The 25,999-nt window shown below is 41.7% G+C and overlaps 1 protein-coding gene across 3 annotated transcripts in view; it reads right to left on the bottom strand.

Annotated features, from left to right (window-relative positions):
- UTRN (utrophin) overlaps window positions 1-25,999 on the bottom strand; it is a 387,621-nt gene that overhangs the window by 304,896 nt on the left and 56,726 nt on the right. For all 3 annotated transcript variants that reach the window (XM_010584498.1, XM_010584499.1, XM_010584501.1), the window contains exons 2-6: window positions 23,583-23,644; window positions 8,932-9,024; window positions 7,374-7,451; window positions 3,863-3,955; window positions 2,800-2,972 (exon numbers count right to left, since the gene is read on the bottom strand). In XM_010584498.1, the coding sequence (XP_010582800.1) occupies window positions 2,800-2,972; window positions 3,863-3,955; window positions 7,374-7,451; window positions 8,932-9,024; window positions 23,583-23,644 (499 nt within the window). The remainder of the gene's footprint in view (window positions 1-2,799; window positions 2,973-3,862; window positions 3,956-7,373; window positions 7,452-8,931; window positions 9,025-23,582; window positions 23,645-25,999) is intronic.

Genomic DNA, 25,999 nt, shown 5'->3' with positions numbered 1-25,999 from the left:
AGGGCCCCCTCCCAGTGGTACCCACACCGACAGGGCACGACCAGCCTAGTGCTGCAGCAGCACAGCCACAAGACTACAGAGCCATTGAAATGCTTCCCGTTCCCCTGTAATAGTGGCTTCTCGTTAAAACACTGCTATTGATTCTGTGCTTTGTAGAAGTTGGGGAGGAAGAGACAGGCTCGTCTTTAATTGTTTTAATACTTAATTCAGTTGTAAATTGACCCGAGAGTATCCTTTTAGCATCTGTCGAGTCACTACACTTTGTGAAACAGGAAGGCCGTAAGCCAGCAGGCTCAGAGAAGCAAAAAGCCAGAGGAAGGTGGGGTAAGCAGGGAACAGATCTATGCGGAGATCCTGATATAAGCTAGCAGAATACTGTACCTCCATGTAAGAAGCAACAGGATAACCACATAGATTCACATAAAGCTTTAGCAGAGACTCTTACTTTGAAAAAACACATTGCAATAAGTAGATTGTATATGTACTACCTGCACACTGCCATGATAATACAGAATTTAATAAAATGCAATCTAGGTATTTACCTATGAGCAAGGAAATTATAACAAAGAGCAGAATTCAATTCAAAGAGGAGCTAAGCTAATAGTAGGAAATGAAAGTGAACAGCACAGTAAAATGTTAAATGTCCTATTACCTCATATAATTTTATTAAGTACTGCAAGTGTTACAAAGTTACTAGATATTATAGCCAAGAGGTAGCACTGGTAACAATTGTTGATAGATACATAAAGAGAAAAGCAAGTTACTAAACCTCTTAATGGGATCCACCAAAATTCCCCTATACTAAGTGTCATATTAATCTGAATTAAAAAAGCAATATTAAAAATGCCCCTTAGGCAGGGAAGCTCCACTGTCTGGGCAAGCTAAATAGCTTTGTTGTCCTACCACTTCTGCAACCTGCCCCAATCCGCTTGCTCCTTGCAAGTGCCTTTTAAAGCCTCTCTTTCAAAGTTAACCTAAATTTAAACCCAGCTCAAGATTTCTCAATAGTGTGGGGAAAACAGTACTTCCCTGGCTTAAAGGACTGATGCCCCGGGACAGCAAAGCTGAATTCTGATGTGCTGACAGCTGCCAAGCTCCCAGGAAGAGGGAATAAAAGGCTCAGAGATCAGCAGAGCCAGGTAACTCAGAAATTTTAGGAAGCCAGAGGAAAGCACAGTTACTCAGTTCAAGTTTCCAGAAGGTGCTTTTGCTGTTTAACAGTGCTCTGAAAAGGGCAGACCTCACCAACTTCAGATCCTGCAAAGCCCAGGCACATAGTCACAATGTGTAAGGACAACAAACAGCCTGAAGACAATTTTGCTACCTCTCTCCTTCTGCTTCCCTCAGGTCAACAAGGTCTCACTTGCATCTAAAGCTGGCACTCTCTCCATCACAAAGCTTCACATGTTCAGCAGCAGAGCTACGCCACTACAGGCAATTACACTGGTATGAAAACCACCAGTACAGCTCACACTATCCAGAGAAGGGGCTTGGTAATACTCCTGATAAACTCCAGACAGACCTTTGCTAGTATCGCTCTGCATTTGCAGAACAGTCCTTCCAAACTTTCAGGAGCCCTCAGTGTGGTGCAGGCGCTCCCCAGGCATCCATGCAGGCTGAACACAAGCCAGCGCTGGTCTACAAGGCCATAGGTGCATCAGGGGAGACCCGTCCTGAAGCCAGTGAGCCTGTGACAAGAGTCTGTTATTTCAGTCAGCACAGGCCAAACGGGCACTTAGGAGCAGAGAACAGCAGGCTCAAAGTGAACGCATGCTCTTGCGAACACTTTTTATCTGCTGGGTATAAATATTCTGGGTATTTGTAAAGCACTTGCCATGTCAGATACCTGGTCACCAGGAGGTCTGGTTAAATTTTAGATATTATCATACTATTACCATGTTAAAATGGTTATTTATGATTAGAGAACAGTCAGCCCTCACAAAGCAATGAGCTGACGTCATTTAAAGTATGCTGGATTAGAATGGCTTGCCCAGAAGCAGATCTCAAAGTAAATTAAAAAAAAAAAAAAAACCCACAAAAACAAAACAAACAAAAAAAAAACCAAAAAAAAAAAAAAAGAAAGAACTGGTATGTAAGTTTCATAGGATTCTGTAATGATGATTTCTTTAGACTACCAAAGAGTTCTCCAAAAATCAGAAAGAACACAAAAGGTCTGTGCAAAGAAGCTTTAACAGCATTCCTTGTAAAGTATAATGAACAGTGTAATGAATATGCCACAGGTACCTGAAGTACTCTATTACCCTTTGATTCTTCTGCTCAATAGTTCTCCTGAAAGAACTGCATACATTGTCTTTCAAACAATATACACTCAAAAAACTAAGAAAAGCTACAGAGCCTGTCTTTCTTACTCCTTCATTTTGAAGCTTCTGTGTCTTGATACCAAAGTGATATGGCAAACTTGAATTGAAGAAATGTTTCCCTTTGCAGGGGAGGTAGAGCAGGACAGAGGAAGTACAGGGGAAGGTGGTCAACCCCCCCTGCAGAGACCCATTCAGCATATTCGCTGTACAACACACACTAAGCGGGATGTAAATCCAATTCAGTTAGCAAGTCTGTGTGCATGTGCAGGAACTGAGAGAGTTACACTGCTGCTTTGGCTCCATCCTTCGCAAGGCTCTAGCAATATCCCTCCACTGTTATCGTTACCACAACAAAAAAAAACTAAAACCAAACAATGAATCACCAAAACAGGCTAGTCAAATGCTCAAGCATGAAGACATGGGGAAAAAAAGCTGCTTACTTCATTAGGTCTAAGATAAGCTAACATTTGCTACTTACTTGTGTCTGTGGATGACAGCATTAAAGGCGAGTCCATCTGCCCAGCTCGTGGTGAAGTTCAGAACATTGACCTGACTGTAAGGTCTCGTGGACTGCCGAACCCAGCTGAGCAGGATCTTCTCACTGTTGGTCTGCTGCAAATCTGACATGATGTTCTTCATGACATCCTTCACCTGCAAGACAGCAGCAACTACACCTTAGACACGTTCTCCACTTTTCCTGCTTACAAAACCTTTGAACCAAACTATTTCACAAATTGGGAAAGGGCCTTTCCCATTAAAAGCTATGAATCAAGCTCTAACTCCTTGCACGAAATTTGTGAATAGGAGTCTTCAAGGCCATCTTTGCACTCTACTAATTACAAGAACCAGTAATGCTCCATGTCACTTATTAGTGACACATCACTCTTATGTTACAATCCTCCTCCCTCTCAGTCCCGCCTACACTAAGCGTGGGTTATAAAGTTTCTCACTGTCTTGTGCTGGGGTTCCGCCAGTAAGCAAACGCCAAAAATACAGCTTGCAGAGGTTTTCTGCAAGAAGAAGATATCTGCTCAGCCAACACAAGTAGTTTGTTGTTTGGGTACTATGCGTAAGCATCCACCAAAGTCCTTCTAAGCAAATTCAGTGATACTCTCAGGTAGCTGGCTAAACCAGGAACAATTCAATCTATGAGACTGAGAAACAAACTTACACAGCAGCATATAGATGCAAGCCCAAACCAGCAACTGAGTTAGTAAAAAACTACCTGCAAAGAGAAGTGCGTAGAAGTCTTGAGGAAGGAACATAAATGCAGTGCTTCAGGCTGAAAAACCTCTCTGCAATTAACAGCACCAGGAACTGAACTAAGAGGCTGAGTACAACTGAGCACACACAAGAATATGTGTCATGGGAGGCAGCCAATAGACAGAGGTCAAAAGCCAAACACTGGCCTGCCTTTGTTTACCAGCCCAAAATAGAAGCAGTATTTTCTGCCACCAAAACCCCAGGAAGGTTTGTGAGAATCCCAGCAGATTGATGCACACGATTCCTGGAAAGAAAGAGATCTCACAGCAGCCTCTCACCTGCCAGTGCAAGATAATGCTCCACAGCAGCCCCAGTGTCAGCTTGTGATTTCCATCAACGATGTCAGTTCCTCCAATATTCACCAACTCCACCTAGAGAGGTCAGATCAACTCTATATTAAACACTGTTGTCAGAGCTTCAAGTTGCAACCCCACCCCATATTCCTGACTGTCCAGTCACATATTATCAAGTGCTCTGAAATAAAAAGTAGTTAGAATGAGAGAACTGGAGATGACAGATTGCTGTCTATCTGAATTTGTCATGACAACTGCTTAAACATGACAAAAAATGGCACCAAAGAAGATACTCCACTGGGAGAGTTTTATCCTATCCTCTAATATATAGATGCATACCAGCAGTCAAAACTGACCAATAGAAATGCAAACATGAAGGATCTGATATTAAAAAAAAAAACAAACTTAAGTAATTAAGAATAGGTTTGTCCTTCGCATGAACTAGCATCCAAATGGGACAAGTTTATACAAGACGACTGAAAGCTCAAGGGAAAAATAAAATTTTCATGTTTCCTATATGCCTAGGAGCCCAGATAGACTCGGTGACACTCTAATTGAGATCATTAGAAAGACAGAAACATGGAAAGACAGAGGGGGAGATTACTCGAGTAAGCGAGAGGGCAGGAGATGTTACCCTCTCCTGCATCAAGTATTCAGCCCTCGGGAGAAGCGAAGCTTAGAGCACTCTATCAGATACTCACTCAGTGCTAAACTGAATTGGGGCATCAAGTCTCCACTCAGTCAACGCAGGGAAAGCAGCACTAACTGGGGTCCCTCCAAAAAGTGGTTCAAACAGCAGCACACTGCATTAGTCACCACCACGCCTATGGAAAGTGGGTGAGGAAAGCTGCCTATGGCAGGTGAGGCAGATGCCTCCCTGGGTGTATGTACACGAAGCAGACAATGCAACGCACTCCCACACAGGGCAGATGGTGGGGCTTCATTCTTCTAAATAACCTGAGCCAGGAGCATCCTCCAGCCCCAGGGGCATGTGGCACAGTGCATTTCACCTCAACAGTGAAGCTTTTTCCTCCCTTTCTCACACCTGCTCCAAAACAAAGTAGTGTTGTCCACAGTGCTTACCAGAAACACCTCCCAGCTTGCATTAACCCCAAGAACTGTATGTGGGCATTGCTTGTGATCACAACTGGTCACAGAGACAAAACCTGTACCAAGGAGCTGACTAGCGATTAAACAATATGGACAATCACAGGACAGTAACTGAGCCCACGCTCTGGCTCTCAGTGGATGTAACAATGACAGAATAGGCAAAAACAAATGAAGTTTAATTTTGTTTTAGAGGATATTGCTGAAATCTAAGAATATAATGGTATTCCAGGAATATTTTCCCTCTTAACACACAATCACGAATAGCTTCAGTCCTGCAAAATGTACTTGTAACCTCATTGCTTTCAGATACCATCTTGACAATTTTCGATTCCCCATAGGTCTCTCAGGAGAATCAAATCAAAACCGTGTTGCAAGATTAACATGGAACCACAAATTACACTTCAAAGTACTAAGGAAGCTTGTGGATTTGTGGATTGTCCTCTCCCAGTTTTTACAGCAGCTGGAACAGAATCTTACTGCAATACTCTTTGCGAATACCAGGCATATACTTTAAGATAACTGTAAAATTAAACAGGCAAAAACAGGCCAAAAGAATCACCGGTGTGGATCATTAAACAGCTCAGTGGAAAGCACGCTAGAACACAAGGAGCAAAAAGAAAGACTAAAGGTCAAGGGCACAAAAATAAAACAATTACATTGCAAGAGATTTTTTTCACCTATAATAGAAGAGAAGCACTCCTGAGAATGAGTAACAAAAAAACACTTCACATTTTTTAATCGCGTGTCTATAACAACAATAATAATTAATAATAGTAATAATAACGCATTCCTCTTGCTATCTACACCATACATAAAAGAAAATACTCCATATGCTCATTTTTGTATTTTAATGATTCTGAACTAAACCAATGTTTTGCAGGATGCTGTCAGCAATCCACTAGGATGTTAGGTGGACTACTAAGACTAAAGCAAAGATAATCAATAAAAGAAAGCTGACAGTAGATAGCCAGTACTCCTGACAGTAGACTGATACTGGCTATATGGAATGATTTCCAGAGGATTATTTTTTTAATTATTTTTAAAAACTTGGTCCACAAATCAAAAAAGTGGAAATTCATTACACAATCATACTGCTCATCAGATGGACGAGGTTCACAGGATCACTTGAAGATCTACACCTTAGGCTTGTCTGATCTTTACAGTACATATTTAAACGCTTTTATAAATTATTTCAAAAGTTATGAATATTGTATAGCCCACAAGCTCTCAGCAACAGAACACAACTGCTTCTCAGTGGATGCCTTCTCCCTTCATCTTAACACACGCACACTTTCTAATGAAGTTAAGCAGTAGGTATAAATCATGTACGTGACCTTAACAACCTTCAGCTAACTAACACCACCTGTTTACTTCTAGAAACCCAGATCCTGCCAGCTTAACGAAGAACTAATTATTGTAATTCAATATTATTCATTTATTATCTTCATAAAATAAATAAATTTCAAGCTGGAAGGAGTCATTACTTATCCTTAGAAAAAAATTAATCAAATTTACAGTACCTCAAAGAAGAAAAAAAAACCCAAACAACTCACCACTAACTTTGGCTACTTCCTAGAAATATGACACTAGTCCACCAACACAGGGGGGAAATTGCAGTATTATACAGCATGTTTGTATCACTCTTCAGTCAGCAGTTTACATAAATGTCAGTGCCTTTTTCCATTAGATGTATTTTATTACCAGAACGTTCTTAAGTTTAGTGCCCTGATACTCACAAATAGAAATTCTAACTATAGAGAGTACTCTTATCAGGAATTATTCTTCAGGGGGAAAATAAAATCACTTTACTACAGCACTACTTGCTTCCAGGCAGCAAAAAATAAAACCAATAATTATTCTCATTTTTCTTAAAGAAGGATTGGGGTTTGTTTGTTTGTTCTTCTGATGAGTTACCAAAGCTCCAAATTAGGAACAGTCAGTACATATCTGGCAGAACTGACAGATGTCAACAGAAAGATCCTCGTGGATTTTGAGAGCAGGACATGAAAAAACAGACACACAAAACCTGTTATACCCTTACCGATTTTTGCATAAGTTACGCATCTTCACTGGAAATTAGTTCTTTGTCCTGCCAGGTTCATGAGCTATGCATAGCAGAGTTTCAAATCAGCTTTGTTTTTGGAGCTGAACACTTCTCAGCAAAACACAGTTTAGTTAATACCATTATTAAGTTAGCATTTTAAGATTTCACAAAATTGCCAGACACTGAAATTCTACATCAGATATGGAAAACTGAGAACAGTTTACCCATCTCGCTGAATTCTCATTTTGGGTACCAAAAATCTTTATTCTCTGCATTTTGAACTCATTTACACACAGGAATAAATTAAAGAGTTATCAAAAAGTTGTGGAAAAACATGCTTACGTTGTTCTGATGCAAGACCTGCAGTACTCGGTTCACATTATTTAAGGCATGTACTCGTGTGGAACCTCGTTCTTTAGGCTGAAAAGAAAAAGTTACAATCTGTTCGCACCAGAATTAACTTGACAGATCAAACAAAATAAATGATAGAGCAAACAGAAAATGCCTTAAATTTTCTCCTATTTTTTTTTAAATAGAAACAAAAACCAAACCAGCTCATCCACAACAATTTAAAAATAAACATCAAAATGAAAACTGGTCAGAATAGTATTCCTGAATTTGAAGCACATGACAAGCCTTGGATTCAACATACATTTCAGTTCATCTTCAGCAAGTCCAGAATTTTTATTCCCAGCATCTGCAGAATTATAAACTGGCAATACAACAGCAAAGTGGGAGTTCCCGGGGAAAATCTGAGGGTTTTGAACGTTTGCCAGAGTAGTTGAAATTTTTTGGCTCCCAAGAGGGAACAAGCAGCAATTTGTTTTTCTGGCACTAAAAGCCTGCTAAGTCTTCACATACTGGGAAGAAGTTACGCTTCCTGACTTTCCCTTCCTTTTAATATCGGAGGAAGGGAAGGGGGGAAAAAAAAAAAGAAAAAAAAAGGAAAAAACCCACTGCAACTCTTTACAATACCTGCCAGTCCATTTGCTTTTAATCACTGTAATTTAACTCCTGGGGCAGAACATGATCATACTGCAAGAGCATGGAGCTGAACTTGGAATACAGTAATCAACAAAATTAGAAACCAAAAAAAAAAAACCTTACATTGTCTTCAATATACTTCAAATCAGACCACAACTCATTAGAAGTACTAGTAAAATGCATCTGTTTAAAAAACAAAGCAAGCTTGCAAGGTGAAATTACAAATGGCTGAAGGTTCCCCAGAATGTAAATAAACAACTCTGAGATTTATTATAAATAGTGAAATCAATAATCTAATCCCCAGGGATAGCACAGGTTTCACCATGCCTCAGGCATCTTTTTGAAGAGGCATTGATGTTAGCAGGAGAAGAATTTTCAGCTCCACACACGCTCTTCCAAACAAGACTCGAGTAGTTTTTAGCCCTCTCCTATTAGTAGGTCATAAAGAATTTTTCAATGGAGATGCAGATTTTTGTATTGCCTACTAGCTGTTATCATTTTTCTCCCGACTTTTTTTCTTTTTTAAAGGATCTTTCATGAGCTTATTTGAAAAAGTCCACAGGTATCCAGCTAAAGGCTGTTCTTCCAGATCATCCAGAAGCAGACCTTTAAAAGATCTCTATTAACAATATACATTATGCAAGTAACACCCCTGGCTTTACATACTTTGCTAAACAATGTGTTTAACCCTCAAGAAAAGGTTACACAGCTAACTTCAGCCTGACCCTATATCCCATGAGTAGAGTTCATGGGAATTTCACTAGAACTGTAGAGAGCAAGTATGTATTACAAGCAAAATAGATTTTTAAATAAACTAAACTAAAAGAATCACATGCCACAGTTTGGGTTTTGTGCGTTTTGTTTACTTGGGTTTTTTTTAATAAATGGCAATATGACTTACACACATTTCTCTTACCAGAGGTTTCCCTGTCAGACCCTCCAAAAGGTCCAAAAGCTTCCTTCCATCTTTCAGATCCGTGAACATGTCCTTAACTGGGGGCTTCCCACTCTGCAGAAAAAACGAAGCAGTAATAAAGATAGTGTTTAAGTAAAACCTCCCTGAAAAAGGCACTTTTTCCTTTTTATCTTTCACTTGATTCTTATTTAGTACTAAACGTAGTAAATAGAAGCTAGGGCACTGTGACAGCTATCAGGAAGGCATCCTTCCCTTCTTCAGCATTTTCCTTCTCCCCACCTCTATGACTCTGTGCATCAGCAGCCTAGTACCGAGAAACTGAATAAGCACATCCTGGTTCACGTTAGGGTAGTTGTGTTAACATGCAAAGACGGCAAAGAACAAAACTTGGCAAATTTGAGGAGTCATTTGAGAAAGAATGCTTTGGTCCAGCTCCATCTAAAGAAAGAAGAAACTGGGGCTTTTCAGAAAGAAGCTATTGAGTCAAATTCTCTCAGATTTAAAAAAAAGAAAAACCCAAAAAGGACTTGGAATTGAGCCCTGTATAAGGGGCTGCCACTCTTCTAGACAGGTAGTAGATCAAAAGGTGCAACATATATTGAAACAAATTAATCATTTTCTCTGCCCTGGAAAAAGAAGTAAAATGTGAAATTAAGAGCTATTCTAAATCATACATTTCTAATATTCATTTCCTTTGGGGGTGGCGAGACTCTGTACAAGAACAGTGGTACATGACAGAAGAACGATTAAACTTTCACACTCCCTTTTACTCTTATTTCTTCTCCAACCCTAAGAAAGTTAACATAGGAAAGTGTTCCAGGGCAGGGGGAGAAGACACTGGCAGCCAGCGGCTAAGTAACTGCATTTGCTTTGTAATATTCATCTGCTGACTGCCAGGAGATCAATTAAGCTACTGCTTTCAGTGTCTCTTTGAAGTGCCAATTTGAGAAGAAAAGTATTTTCTAAAAAGTACATAAAACTCTAATACTGCCTTTTTCTATCACCTTGACTTTATAACATTGCTCTTCAGAAAGAAAGCTGTCAAAGGCCCATCTTACATGATATGAATTAGCTGACATAGATCTCCTCTACCTTCACTTACCTCCTCCTGCCCTGACAGCTGCTTGTCATTGCCAAATACTGGCTCACAAATCAGAGAGCGAGCTGAACTTCCCACTGAACCCCATTTTCTGGCAAATATCTGTTGCTCTCCAAAATTCATAAGGGTTTTTCTTAAGTGTCCACTTTAATTAGATTTGATACTACTAAAACTATTCACAAGAAATCAGAGTTGAATAGCTGCAGAGCCATATTTTAATCTCCTGTACAGAAACATACCTAAATGTAACTCATAGTATCAACCAGCTAAACAGTGGCAAGAATGATCATGTAACTAAGGTCACTTCTTAAACTACACGAATGCTAGCCCCAGTGTCCGATATGAAATTAGTTTTGCAATGAATTTTTGTGACAAATTTATGCTCCAATTACTTTCGCAAGTCATGCTTAAAAATGTGTATATACACATGTTGACACATACTTAGGTAAAGGGTGTAGAAAGGTACAGAGCTGTCAGACCAATACCAGATAGGAGTATTTGTGAAATACCAGCATTTGATAACTTTCTGCCATTACATATTGTCACTTCCCAAGCTCAACTACACCCTTTCCAGCAGAGCAAGGGACAAGACTTTACTCCTAGTGCATGCACTTATCACAGGTGATTCAGATGCTTCGCTGCTGCATAGCAAGTTAACCAAACCTTTAAAGCATACTGGAGCAGGAGAACAGGAATACCTAACAACAGATGCAGGGAAGCTTCTTGTACAGTTTATGGTGTATAATGTGAGGAGATGATCCACAGTGCAATTACCCCAGATGGCAGAAAAATTTGGTTTAAATTTGGTTTGCATCACCACACAGAAGATACTAAAAGTAGGTTGGTAAGGGCACGAGGAAATTGTCCATGTGTCCAGAAGAGCAGACAGAAGGAACTAACAGAGGTCTCACTGGATGCAATACAACTCAAACACTCGTCATGAAAGCAAATAGCTGTTAGCCATTGAAGCGTGGGGTCTCACAAGAGCAGAGTAGAGGGGAAGAATCACCTCCCTCGACCTGCTGGCCATGATTCTTTTTCTGCAGCCCAGGGTACGGTTGGCTTTCTGGGCTGTGAGCGCACATGGTTAGCTCATGTCCAATTTTTCATCCACCAGTACCCCCAAGTTGTTCTCGGCAGGGCTGCTCTCAATCCCTTCATCCCCCAGTCTGTACTGATATTGGGGGTTGCACTGACGCGGGTGCAGGACCTTGCACTTGGCCTTGCTGAACTTCATGACATTCACATGGGCCCACTCCTCAAGCCTGTCAAGGTCTTTCTGGATAGCATCCCTTCCCTCTTGCAAATCAACTGCACCGCTCAGCACGGTGTCATCTGCAAACTTGCCGAGGGTACACTCAAACCCACTGCATGTCATTGATGAAGATATTGAACACTACAGGTCACCATATGGACCCTGGAGGGACACCACTTGTTATTGATCTCATTTGGACATTGAGCAGTTGCCTGCAACTCTCTGGATCCAGCCATCCAGCCAATTCCTTATCCATCTAAAAGCCCATTCATGAAACTCCTATCTCTCCAATTTAGTGACAAGGATGTTGTGGGAGAGAGTGCCAAAAGCCTTATACAAGTAAGACCTTTATAAGTATATAATTAATTATAATTACATAATTAAAACAATGCAGGAAGGAGCAGCAGAGACAACATGTGATGAACTGACCCCAACCCCCATTCTCCATCCCCCTGTGCTGCTGAGGAAGGAGGTGGAGAAAACCAGGAGAGGAGTTGAGCCGGGAAAGGGGGGGCAGGGGGGAAGGTGCTTTTAAGATTTGGGTTTATTTCTCATTATCCTGTTTTGATTTGACTGGTAACAAATTAAATTGATTTTGTTTTTTCCCCAAGTTGAGTCTGGTTTTTTGCCTGTAACCATAATTGATAGGTGATCCCTCCCTGCCTTTGTCTTGACCCACGAGCTTTTAGTTGTATTTTCTCCTCCTCATCCCACTGGGGCAGGGAGTAGGAGTAAACAAGCAGCCTTGTGGTGCTTTGTTGCCGGCTGGGCTCTAACCACGACAAGAGCATATGGCCTTCTTTCTTCTTTTCCCATCCCCTCACATGCAAGAAAACAAGCTGAATGACTTCCTGCTTTCAGTCATTCATTTCGACAGGTCATGGTACGTTCCAGCCCTACGCAATACAGCCTGCTGTGATGGTGGAAATAATTCAGATTTGCTTTCTCAGGAGAATGTTTTTTCCATTTCACTGGCCATCAGAGAACCACGTCCTGCTGTCAGTTTAAAGAGTCAGCAGAAGAGTATTAAATTATTTCTGCAGTCTAAGCTACTCCTTCCCGGTTTATTAAAGTATCCACTATCCTCAAAACGGAGACACAGAAACATGCAAAGCCTCTGCATTTAGCAAAGTCTAACAAAATGCTCTCTATGGGAAGGAAGTCAGTTCACAGGAAGGCTTCTACAAGTGCAGGGTGACTGAAGTTGGCTAAGAAAGGGCTGCAGCACCCACCCTGCCAAGCCCATCACCACCTCCACCGCAGCACACCCGTCAGGAAGGCTGGAAACCTGCTCCTCCAGCTTCCCACACCCACCCGAGGGACATGCAGGCACCCGGTGGCAGCGGCCACCCAGGCAGCCCCAGTTACCCCATCAGGGCACAGAGCCAGCCCACAGCACTGCTGTTGCAATGGGAGCTGAGACTGTGCATGTGCTGCACTCTGCTCTGCTCACACTGCCTCTTCCCACCCATGCGTTTTCCTCATACCTGGACACACGTTTCCATGAGGGATCTGCTATCTGAGCCACATGGTCTGCAAGCAGGAACATCACTGCTCTGTCCTCCTGTGCACAGTGCAGCTGGATGCTGCCCAGCTTTCCTGGGATGCAGTTAGATAGCAACCTGCTGTGCTTCAAGAAGTCTTCTGCTTTCCTTTTCCAGACAGAACAGCTACGTATCCCAGCTTCTGACAGCTGTATGACTAAAAGTTTATTAAGCTTAGAAAGGAGCTGGAAAAGAATTTTATACAATGGCAGCCCAAGGGATGGTCCCATACATCCATTTCCCAAGGCAAGGAAAAGCTCTGGGGCAATGCTGGCAGAACGGTTATGCATGCCCTCCTGCACCAGGCACGGGCCAGCTCAGAGCCTGGCCAGGCTGCTGCCATCACCACCATCTCCTTGTGAGAAAAGAGATATAGAGCCCCATCTCTTTACCTGTAGGACCCACCACTGAGCCTACCGGGGGAGGCTGCTGCAGCAGCGCAGAGGCAATCTGGGAACCACGATTCGTGACCACTAAGGCTGGGCCTGTGCTTCTAGTCAGGGAGCCTAATCCAAACCAAGCTCCAGCAGGGCCAGGAGCACTCCGAGCCCCGACTCCGACCCACCACCAGGCACCTAATGGGCCCACGGAGACAGCAGCGCCCTGAGCCGCAGCAGGCTGGAGCAGGCAGCCCTGGGACCAGCTCTGTGCTGGGGCAGACTGGCACGCTGCAGCAAGAGCTAGGGCTCTGGGGAAGGGCAGAAGTCCTCTCCCACCCTACAGGGTAAAGGCATGGGGTGCTGCAGATTGCTTTCCCCGCCATCCCTGCCCACACACATACCACTCACTCCTAACCTCCAGAGAGCAATCTGGCCTTCTGAAACAAAGAGTCTGTACCCACAGATGTACACACACACAAATAAATATATGTATCGGCAGTATATAAAAAGCATACGTCTGTCTGCGTCTCTGTAGAGTCCTGCCTGGGACACAGTATGCTAAGCCAATCTAAATTTCTCCTTTTTGGAACCGACAACATTTTACTCACTTTCTACACACTTAAAGACTAAAGAAGTAGAAAGGAGTTCAGCTGATGCCAGCATCCCGTAAGGAGAAGCAGTCCATCACTGGACATAATGGATCAAGAAATTTAAGTAGTTGCCTTGTAAGAGTGACAGTGACAAACCATACTTAGCCCTTCAGCAAGGGCAAATGGCTAGTCACGGTTGTGTTGGTAAGTACTTAAGGAGCAGCCTACATTGTGCTAAGCACTGTACAAACACAAGGCAGATAATGGGTCCTTTCTCAAAGACAAAATAGGGTCCAGTTTATACTACAAAGATAGTATAAAGGACAGGCAGGGACACACCATGTACCAGAACTGTGCCGGTTCAGGGTGTGAAACATTCACATCCCCCTCACTGAACACTTTTATCAGTTAACAGAAGGTAGTTTTTCTCTGCTTTGCCTATGTTTGCCGTGACAAAAAAAAAAAAAAAAAAAAAAAAAAAAAAAAAGCACTAGCAAAAATCTCTTTCCCTCAGCCTGTCCAAGAGGGCTTTGCCAGCAGAGCTGCACACACAAGAGTTGCTGTAGCAGAGACAAGGGCTTGATAAAACAGACAAAAGAACATAATTAACAGACTTAACTTAGAAAGAGGCCATGTTGGTTCCCCAATGCTTTAAACTGGCACTGACAGCAGGAAAGGAGCTGATTCACTTCAACAGGGGCAGGCATAAGGGAAAGACGAAGAGGGAAGAGAAAGGGAAAGGAAGGCAGAGCAAGAGAAAGGAAAGTAGAGAAATAAAAGCTGGAGACAGTACATAAACTGGGGCTAGGCCTGCTTGTGCTCCTATAAACTTGACATGGTGACACAATTGTTATCTACCACAGGGCTCATGCACAAGGATCAGAACCAGATCCAATCCATCACATTACATTTATTCCAACAGACATTTTGGTGCCAGCCTTTGCGCTAACACGAGTAGGGGAGGGAAGAGACAAAGAAGAACTTTCGCTTGTTATCCACAGCAGAAAACACTCTCATGGGGCAGCAGCAGCGGTTTCTGAATGATCTTTGAGCTGGAGACCAGAGGCTAGCCATACGTGGTAAGACCAGTCACTACAGGCATCGGCTTTGCATGTTCCAGCGAGACACCGGCACCATTTGGGAAGGAGAGCCCACTCACAGTGATCTCCTCCTGGCAGTGGCAGCAGCACCCTTCTCACATGCCCACTGGCCGTCTTCCAGCCCTTCCACCTGGATCAGGTTTAAGAGGGTGACTCGCACTTCCTTGTGTGCATCTAGGATTACTTGCAGAGAAGGGTCATCCAATATGACTGGGCAGAAATCATTCCTTCTCTATGCCAGAAAGCGTTCCCAGGAAATAGAGGAAGCTATAAACAAAATCCAGACCAGATTTTTTAAGAGTCATCCAATGCTACCGACAGTAGAAAGACCAGCCATCAACATTTACAGTTTGTTCTACTGAAGCCACACACAGTTACAAGGCAGCAATCTTCCTTGAATATATTTTACAGTAGAACATTCTTAACTGTCCCTTTATTACTAATGGGGAACTGTATCAAATTGAGCCAAGTTACAGAGAATTAAAGGGAGTCACAAATTCTTGGTAAGACAAAGCCTCCTTTTTTTTTTTTAACACAAGCTATTATTTGTCATTTTATCACAGCTATTTATGCTCTTTGTGTATTGTTTGTGAACATGAAGTTATTTGCAAAGTTAACCATTAAAGAAGTCTTAATGTCCATCTAGTTTAACTAGAAACATGCCGTTTTCTCTTATGTCATCATAGTTACTGGCAGCAGAGAATTTACATGTTCTTTAAATCAATAATTATTGAAGGTACATTATTAGACCTAACTCTTTTCCAATAAATGAATGCCAGAGATATTCGAGAGTAAGAGATAAGCCACCTCTACTTCACATCCTCCTCAGTGATACCGATTCAGACCTCCTAGTGACGACATCAAAACCAGGATGAAAGGTCCTCTCAGTTTCACAGTAACATACACTGGCTGTCACCAGGGAAGTAACACAGATTGTAAAAGCATACGTATGACCTTCACCACCCACCAAGGGAACGCAGCAGACAAGTTCTGGCCGCTCAGAGCAGTGCTGGGAAAAGCCCTAGTTGCCATTTAGATCATCTGCCACCTCAGAAGCACCAGAACACCCTGAAAGTATAATAGATTGGAAGCAGTACATCTTGATTTTTCCATCAGATTCTTCTAATCTTTCAGTGTCACTTATATGAAGGTCAGAGTTGTCTTTGTTAATTATTTTTAACCAACAGATGACTACATTTAACCTCTAGTAAGATGCTCAGTAAATAGGTCAAAACAGCAGTAGAGATGCAAAGAGCCCTTTCTCCTTTTTCTTGAGAAAGGGGAAATATTGAACAGGTTGGGCACTTTAACCAGAACATGAACCATGCATAATGTTCAAGTACATTCCTAGGGAACTCATGGTAACCACCTACTTAGTTTAAACTCTATTACAAACACAAGGAGTAAGAACTACACTTTATCATGACCAATACAGAGTAAGAAACATGTCAAGTGCTGCTACATCATGAGGCCAGTACATGGGAACTCGATGTGGGAAACAATTCAGAAAGCGAAAAGGTCATTGCAAAAAGTAAACAACTGTGTCAACCAATAATCTTGCCAATATCTAATTTAAGACCATAGTAATTGTTTACAGAAGTATTTTTATTAAAACGTGATACTTTTTTTCCATTCTCTTTCCAATGACATGTGGGAGTTATACGACAGCATACATAAATACTAGCTAAACTGTGACAGATGTATTTTAGTTGAGTATACTCTACTCTATCCTGAATGTCAGAGTAGTTGTGGCATCTCTACACAACACTAGTACCAAAACTATGAATTCAAATACCAAGTAAAAAAATAAATAAATAAAAAGTTACAATCACAGGAGGAAAATACCTTATAGGCCAAACTGAATATCGCTACTGGAGCTTAAAAATAATTACAAACAACTAAATAGCTATTTAAAACTCCAGACTAACAGGGGAAAAAAAAAGTAAGACTCATCAGTGAGATATGCTGGAAAGTTTGTTTCTACTAGATGACCAACATGAGTTTAAGGAGCAGCAAAGCTGAAAAGCTAAAGATAGCTCAATCCACAGAACACCTGAAATACTTGACTGACAACATGATAGAATGAGGGAAAACATATAAAAGCAAATACTAGACATAGCAAGGCAGCAAAACAAACACAAGGCATCAGCAACTCTCTGTGGGTCTTTTTTTCTCCCCAATACATCTATTAATGCATTTACATAAGCTTACGTTATTATAATACGTTTAATGTAACAGTACTAACCTCAGCTTGCAATTAAGCCTCATTATGTATCATTACCAGCAGGGGCAGTTGGGACCATATTTCTTATCACTGTCAGTTATTTCTCCTGTAAGACTGGAATGTTATCTTTTATTTTTTTTTTTTTTTAAAGCCAACTAACTTCAGATTGTAACTTGATTCCTTAAAAAAAAAATTCCTGCTGACCAGGTTGACTATTGTTCTCATTAGCGATTAACAGGTAAAGGGACAGATTTGCTTCAGTGGCTCTACCAGGTTCAGCTCTAGTGCCTGAGAAGGTCACACAAACACAAATACTCAAACACTCCAACAACTGGGATGATAACTGACACCATGAATCAGAGTCAAACTCTATCCCAAAGCCCAGAGCATTAACCAAAATCATCAGTAATTACAGTTTGTATTACTATACCAAGCTTTGAAGCCCAGTAAGGGAAATGCTGCCTGCACCCTGTTCTTAGAGCAGAAAACTTTAGCACTTGAGAGGAAGGCAGAAAACTGGCAATTCTCATGCTGTAGCTAAATCTGGGAGAGATCATGAACTGCTGTGTATTATCGCTTTGATGCTGTAAATTTAGTCATCCTTACCATATCTCATAACCTATTAGAGAAGAAAAGATTTATTTTCCTGCACCTTGATTAATTCACATCCCATTTGACCTCTTCTCAGAAGGAGGGACTAAGTAATCCAGTTAAGAAAAAAAAAGTAGACTAAAAATTGAATTTAAGACCAGTTCATACAAACACTAATTCTTTTCCATGCACGTTGTTCCTCAGGTTAAGGCCAAATTTTTCATAAGCTTTGACTATCTTTGAGTGAAGTTACATTTTACAGTTTAATTCAGTGGTAGAATACAGCAGGAACAAATAGACTGGAGAATATTTTACCAGCAGTCAAGTATTTCCTTGCTTGCACCACAAAAACTAAACTGGAAAAAGGAGTACAGACCATCTTAGGTGATGTCTCCTTGGACAGATAAAATTGCCTAATCAATCTTTTTGAACTCTCTTCTTGCATGACTAATACATTAAACTCCATAAATCTCCTTCCCCCCAAAAATCCCTTCTGAAATGTCTTTGGCCTCAGGTATCTTGGGTCATGTAAAATGAATTATCTTGACTAGGTATGCTTTTGTCTTTAAAAAGATTTATCACGTTTGCTAAGAGTCAGCAGTAGAGCAGCAAAATGTCTTCAGGAGTATGGGGTCTGACATTTACTATTATGGTAAAACAACCCTTAGAGGAAAGGAGAAAATTAAGGAGCAAAAATGGTGGAAAAGATCTATGCAGCATACCACCCAGAAAGTTAGATAAGACTTTGCAGTTAGCAAAGAAATTAATGCCTGGTATGATGAGGGAGGACCATTTTCATTTTAAGATGCATATAAAGCCATCACATCGCAAAGCACTCCATGTACAGCACACCAGTTTGCCTACTGCCCCGTCTTCTCTCATCTTTACTTTATTTGGTGTCCTTCCAGGGGAGGGGACCTGGCAAAGCCCAGAAGAGGAAAGGCACAGGAGCCCCAGCACCGAGCATTCGCCTTCTCACAGGCTAACCTAGACCTCAGCCTGGAGGATGCAGTCTGCTCCCAAGCTGCGCCTCAGCCTCTTCTTTGCTTTTTAACCCTAAACTGAAACGCATTTTGGAAGACCACATAGCAGGGGAAAACTTAAGATGCTGTAAAAGCATGGGAGGTCTGGGTTTACCCACGCCGGCAGGTCCTAGCTCCAAACCCTGCCAGTGCTGCAGCTGCTGGCCAGTGCAGATGTCAGGGCACCAGCACAGGACCTGGAGGATCAGGATCGTGGAAATACATGCAACAAGAACACTGCAAATGCAGAATTAAGACTGTACAAGGCTTCTGCATATAAGAAGAATGAAATTGAGAGCTTGGATTGGAAAGAGATGGCAGTACATGACAAAAAGGGAAGGGAGGCACAGCTCTCAGGCATGTACAGGCTTTGAATGCAATTCCTGATGCCTTGGAACAATGTCCCCACCTGGCTCTGTTCAACAGCCTTCCATACCCAAGTCTTATGACTAGGGGAGCAGGGAAATCCAGTGTCATTTTCACTGAATACCACAAACTTCTCTGGGGTTTTATGTTCTTTTAGCAGAGCACAACCTTCCTAGCAATAAAGTGGTTTTGCCATCCCTGTGGGAAAACTTCCCAAATGTAACGAGGACACCATTCACTGGGGGAAAGAGCGAGCCTTAGTTTGCCCGTGCTGGATCTATGAACTTCCTCTAGAGTGACAGCACTAAGCTCCGACAGGCTGTGACAGATCTGACTCCATGGGTCTAAATTAAGAGTTAGGGCATCGTGTTTCTTGCACTGACTCTGGGTCCTACCTGCCAAGTTCAGGAATAGCAGAAGAGGAGAGTAAGCAATCTGAAAGCAAAATTGGAAAAGTACCACCTTGGAAAATGGGAACACGAAAGCCAGCAAAGACTGAGTCATGCAAGGAGATAAAGAGAAGGCAAGGCTAGGACTGCTTAGAGATGCAAAAATAGGACCGACCCCACAAGCATGAAATCCTGTAAGGGCTGGGAAAGTGAAGAGATGGAGAGTGGGAGAAGGGGAAAGGAAGGACAGACAGAGCAGATCTGAGGCTTTAACAAGAAAAACTGGGTCTTGCTGGATAAGCAACTAAGTGACAAAGACAGAATTGGGGAAGAAATAGACAAGGCGATCAAAACTCCAGATTTGCCGGGCAGGCACGCTTTCCAACTTAAGAGGGTGTAACAGTAAGGGAGGGGGGAGGGGGGTGAACAGGGTCAGAAAGTAGGAGCAAAGAAAGTAAAGAAAACAGGGCAGAAAAAACTGTACTTGCAGGGCCTAAAGCGGGACACAGACTCCTGAATCTCTCAACATGCCTATCAAGTGTTCTAGAAAGCTCCTAGAGTTGCAAGTGCGAGTATCCAGCCACTATGCTATATAATTATCAGCTGAAGTGTCAGAGGTCTGTATGAAAGACCTAGAAGTCCCATGTAAATCGATACAGATTAAAACTACTTAAAATTTGGAAAAGTCAAAACTAGGGTTGATTGCAAAATCTTTGTTCACTCCCCTTTTACCTACGTGTAACAAATAATGTATGGTTAATGGAGCAGTAAGTTATCCTGTGGACCTGAATTCAAACTATACTTTTAGCCAAGAGTTCCCCTGTAACTAATCAGAATCATTTAAAGCATAATTTTACAGGTAATCACTGTGTGCCAGATTAAGAGACTTCCTTAGATCATTAAGCCCAGTCCTTGCTGACACAGGCATCATCTTCTTGAAGTCCCTTCTCTATGCTGATCAGGCTCCATCTGAAAACTAAGTAGATATTTTACATGGTTTGCTCGAGTTTGCAGGAGAGATGAGCCCTCTGAGCTCTGTCATAAGACTCAACAAGAGGTCTGGTTTATAAGAAGATATTACAGAGAAGTCAAATCCTCTGGTTAATCTAACCAAAATCTCAGATTAGGCATTCAAAATTAGTAGCTACTTTTGATATTTACCATTATTTACAGTGGTCGTAAACACAGAAGATAGTACTCTTGCGTTGCAGAAAGGTGTTCTGAAAATATATCCATTAATACCTACGAACTGGTAAGTGTTAATGAAAAAAGGATAGAAAATGCAATTTTACAGAGTTTGAAGAGCATACATTAACTATCCATACAACTAGATGCATTAATTGGTGGGCTACACAGCTAAATTGACTCCTGAAATTAGACTGTACAGAACAATGGAAAAAAACATACAATAAGTAAAAACATCACATGGCTTAATATAAAAATACACTGAACAGCTCTGTATCAATGTTTGTTTGAATGCAAACTTCTCTATTGGTTAAAGCTTGGTAAAATAGACTACTTATCTAACAATTTTTATACTCTTTAATTTTAGCAAAATATCTTTACTACACAACCACCATAAGCTTGTGAGTTGTAGTGCAAATGGCTCTGCCAAGGCAAAGACTTCTACAGTGAGCACTGAGGCTTGGCTGAGTACATTTATTGACCTTAAGACTCAATCCACTTTAAATGTGCTTGTGCCTTCATTTCAAAAAATACGTGCAAATAAAATGCGTTTTGTTATAGCACAGTTCAACTGAAGAGCACAAACACAAGTTAGCATACTGTGAACTAGAGCAAGAACTTCTATCTCACTGAACAGGTGCCCGAAGCAGATACAGGTACCTCACAGTGGACTTGAGATACTTACTGTGTTTTGCTCATCTACCTATTCTCTGATGAGAGAAGGGAAAGACATTGCTCTCTTTCTAGATCCTTTGTAAAACTCTATTGAGTTGATTTAAATCAAGTTCAGCGATTGAGTACATTATGCAATTGCAATTTTAGGATATTCGTATACCAAACTAGTTTATAGAGGCTCAGCTGCTTACTTTTTATTTATGTGTTTACATAAAGGGCAACTAGAATATAAATAACGTGGAAGGACAAGTAAAATTCTTGGAGTGAACTTTGCAATTCCATACAAAATTCCTCAGTTACCGTTTTGTTTTCTGCAATGTAAGTCAGATTACATTTACCCAGCCTCGAAACCCTCTCTATCCTACTAAGCAGCTGAATCAATCTAGTTCACAGAAAAGGAATTTTAAACAACCCAAATGACTTGGTAAATGCAAAAATGTCAGTAAGACTGGAATCAGTCTCTTTACATTTTCAAGGCACAGTTGAAACTAGACTTTCTTATATGAGGTGATTTCTACTTAACACCAGCAATTTCCTTGCAATCTGAACATGCCAGTCTTCATAAATCTGCATCTTGTCACGGCAAAATAGCCATGCTCAAGTTTGAATTGGACATGCAGTAGTTGGGAGTATGCCCTTTTAAATGAGTCTCTTTAATCATTAATATGGCTTTCATAGCTTCAGGTGGTTTAATGGGCCATGAAGTTACAGAGTTACTTCAAATCCAACCAGTATCTGAACATACCCTGTGGCAGGGAAATCCAGGATCTGTCAGAATACATAGTATAAAAGGAAAAGCCACTTTATAAAATATATCCATGGGTGTACAAGTATAAAGACTGAAAACAATTTTACCTATTTCAATACAACGTCCACAACACATACAAACAAGTCACATAGCACATTCGCAGTATCGCTGTCATTTCCGTGTTCATGCCATCTTTATGCCAGGGTAAGTCTCTACAAAAAGGCCTTCCTTTCTCACCACATTTTCACTCCTTACACAATCCTGCCCTGCCTAACTCTCCTCCCGCAAGAACGTCTTTCCTCTTGGCAGCAGTCAAAAGTGAGCGTAGAGCAACTAGTTACAGGTACACACTCCTCCCCTAAAGAGCAAACTCACCAAGTTTGCATTGGACGAAGAGTGCAGGATATCAGCTTTCAGCCCAAACAAACCTAAGCCAAAGTGAATCAACCAAGGCCACAAGCCTTGCATTGCCCAGTGTCCTGTTGCACAGGAAGGGAAGTAAAAATTTCTTACATTGCTGATGAAGAACTTCAGAAGGGCAGCACTCCAGAGGCAGCCATTCATTGCTATAGCACTGTCATTGCTTTACTTAAAAAGTAAAACAAACCAACCCCCCCCCCCCTTCTTCTATATTTATATCTACTTTCAGGATTTCACATGCATGCCCCTTTTCATTAACAGGGAGCAAACTAGTACTTATCCCACTTGCAGCACCATGCTGGCTCGAAAAAAACCATGAGTTTCCCCTGATAATAGCCCACATTCTTTCACACATTCAAACTATAAAGTAGGGAAACTTCCCATAGCCACCACGCTCCTGAGCAAAGTGTTGTTTTTCACTATCAGCAGAACAGCATAAAAAGCAGGCTTTAAATAGCATCCTAAAGCAACCACCACTTCGTTTCTCATCCCAAACACAAAACAAGATCCTCAGTAAGTTTCAAGTCAGTAAAGAGAATTAAAACAAGAAACAAAGCATGAGAGCCAAGGAAAATTCAAAATGAGCAAGTAGTTATACAAAATTTCACAGTCAGGACTCATGTAGCAACACCAGGTGGCTTCAGCTGGAGGTTTGCAAAGTATTTTGGATGAGTAAAGCTGACTCAGCAGCACTGACAGTAAACACAGCAACTAAGATTCAAAATCTGCTGTAATGCACTGAGAAAACGGCATCTAGAAATAAACAGTATAAGGCAAGAGGACCAAAACCCAAACAAACACCATCATGCAAATAACTGTATTTTAATATATTAACAAATAGCATCTTTCATTTTTTCTTAAACAAGACAATAATATCAAATGTTTAAGTGCATGGGGCAACAGAGAGTGAAAAAACATTACAGTATTTTATCTGTTTTCATTACGCATTTTGACACATTTTACTAGGAGTATTCTACAAGAGTAAGAGCAAAGTATATTTAACCAATATTGTTCTAAACAATGAATCAAACAAAATAAAGTAGTACTTTCAACCCATTGTTACCTTGGAAAACCGAGCATTTATCCATTTCGTAAAGGTCTTTTTCTGTACATCATTGTGTTCATCTGGAGAGAGAAAATAAGAAGAAAACAATGAGTGAAAATGCACTCTTCTTAATCCTAGATTGCTCAAAATGGGTCATATTAAACCCTATCCTGACTCAGTGGGAGAATTTTTTGCCTAACCTGTCAATAAAGCTGTTCAAACCCCTACAAGAGTTTGGTACTTGCAGAGTCACACAAATGTTTCAACTTTGCTAGCAACCACGGGGCTCCTTTGCATTAAAACCAGCCTCACGGCACCTCCTGGGCAGGATACCGATGCATTAAATTCACAGGCTTCCCATCTGGTGAAAAGCAATCAATGAAACCACGGACTTTTAATCAGCAGACTTTGTCAACACCTTTTTGCCTGGGTGCATTACTCCAAAAGCTGCTGAGGTCCTTATTCAAGCTTCTGATGCAGATAACAGCCTCCTTCAGTACACGACACAGCAACGGCAGTAGCAAAGCTGCTGGAACAACCCTTGAAGCGCCTGCGTCCTTACCCACCCTCAGCCTGGTTTCACACCTGGGTTAGGAACCATGTTAGTGATCAGTCACAGTAAGTTCGGCTATACTGTGGGAAGGGCTGCTGAGCCCTTTCGGATGCCCTTACTGGTGTGACACCACAGTACGGCCACCTCGGGTCCAGGAGACAGCCAGAAGAACCCCGCAGGACAAGGACGAAGGATGGGCAAGCACCTACAGGTCAAAGCAGAGGGAGGAGCACAGCCTCCAGCTGTGCAGAGAGAAGATGGCTTCCTAGGTTGTTTCAGGAAGCCATTTGGGAGTCACCTGCGATTTTACAGAGTCTGTCCCACGAACCCAGGCTGAGTCACCTCCAGCACAGCTCTGCCCACACCAGAGGACACCTCGTGGGTAAATTGCACTGAGCAGTGCTAAGGGCGAGACTATGCCTCATCACCTGCACTTAAACAACAGCGAATTACCTGCTGACAACAGACCAGGCAAAGGAAGTTGGCCCACCATGGATTTTCAGGCCTGCTTGCTGCAGCCCAGAAGAAGAGACACACATGCAGCCTGTAAAAGGCTTCACCCTCCAAATCCACGCAGCAGACCACAGCCGAGGGAGGCAGTGCCTTCCACCAGCAAACTCAGTCTGACAGCTGCAGCCCAGACCATCATCTCCAAGAGGCTTTCAAGACTCCAAGAGCTTCTTGACAGACCAGCCTCAAGATCAGCTTCAGGCACTTGCAGCACGCTGCTGCCTGGGATGCTCTCTTGCAGAACTCTCTTCGTAGCAGCTGGCACCAATTTTTCCAAGCCCCTTACCACAACAAAGCATACACACCACCATGCCATTCAGACCATCTGTTCCTGCACTAGGATGAAGCCATAGGAAAAAAAATGGATTGAAACTCAAACGTTCCACTTCATGAAATCATGAAACGGAAAAAAAATTATTATATATAAAAAGATATCAGATTATGATTAAAAGGCACCACTTAAAGGATCATATGCCTCAGCAGCAATTGAGACTGTTGTACAGTGAAGTTTTACCTACAAAACTTCAGAAGTTTAATAAAAATTTAAAAAAAAAAAGAAAAAAAAAATCACAGAATGCTACCAGAAGATTCCTTAGGTAGATGACCTCAAAATTTCTTGTTTCTGGCCCAACATGCATCTGAAACTGATGCCATTCATGTCTAATTTATCTAGCCATAAATCTGGTTACACACAGGCTACTAGAGCAGTGGAACGAATGACCGGGTGTTTTTTACCTAACAGACATGAACAAGGAGTAGCAGCTATGGCTCAGTCCAAGCAAGAGAAGTCACATTGGTGAGAAATGAGATGTCATGAGAGTTAAAAGACTTAATAAGCTTTATGAAAATGTTCATATCAATTTAAAATAAAACCTCAGGTCTGGGGTCCTTTTAGGCTACAGCTGAAAAACCTACTTAGGGAACGCCAAAGAGTGCACATTTGCTGCAATGTGGCAGCCAGCAGCCATTATTTCACCCTTCTGTGCCTCTCCTCTTTGCCATCTAAAGCTGATCCAACACAGCCTGCTCCTCAGTCACACTTCAAGGTCAACCAGAAATCAAAGACAGCCCAACGCAGAAAAAGATTTTTCTGAAAGACATTCAAGATACCTACCATACATGCACAGCAGGCCATGCTTAAAACAGCTCCTTGAAATTCAAGGTGTTGTTCTGGGGGAATACAGTTACCTGAAAAATCTCATTAACCCTGGTCTCTTTCCTCAGTGAAACAGAGCACCTTGCCATCAAAGACAGAAAGGATCTACCAGCAGGACACTCGGTGCCAAGCACCCGTCTCACAGGAGACTGAGAGGGTCAAGATTTAAACTTCAAATATACTGAATACATTTACCCATTTTTTCCCTCCAGGGTT

The sequence above is a fragment of the Haliaeetus leucocephalus genome, unplaced genomic scaffold (genome assembly GCF_000737465.1).
Source record: "Haliaeetus leucocephalus isolate CR32 unplaced genomic scaffold, Haliaeetus_leucocephalus-4.0 Scaffold992, whole genome shotgun sequence".
Classification (NCBI taxonomy): domain Eukaryota; kingdom Metazoa; phylum Chordata; class Aves; order Accipitriformes; family Accipitridae; genus Haliaeetus; species Haliaeetus leucocephalus.
This window is presented reverse-complemented; position numbering and strand designations above follow the sequence as displayed.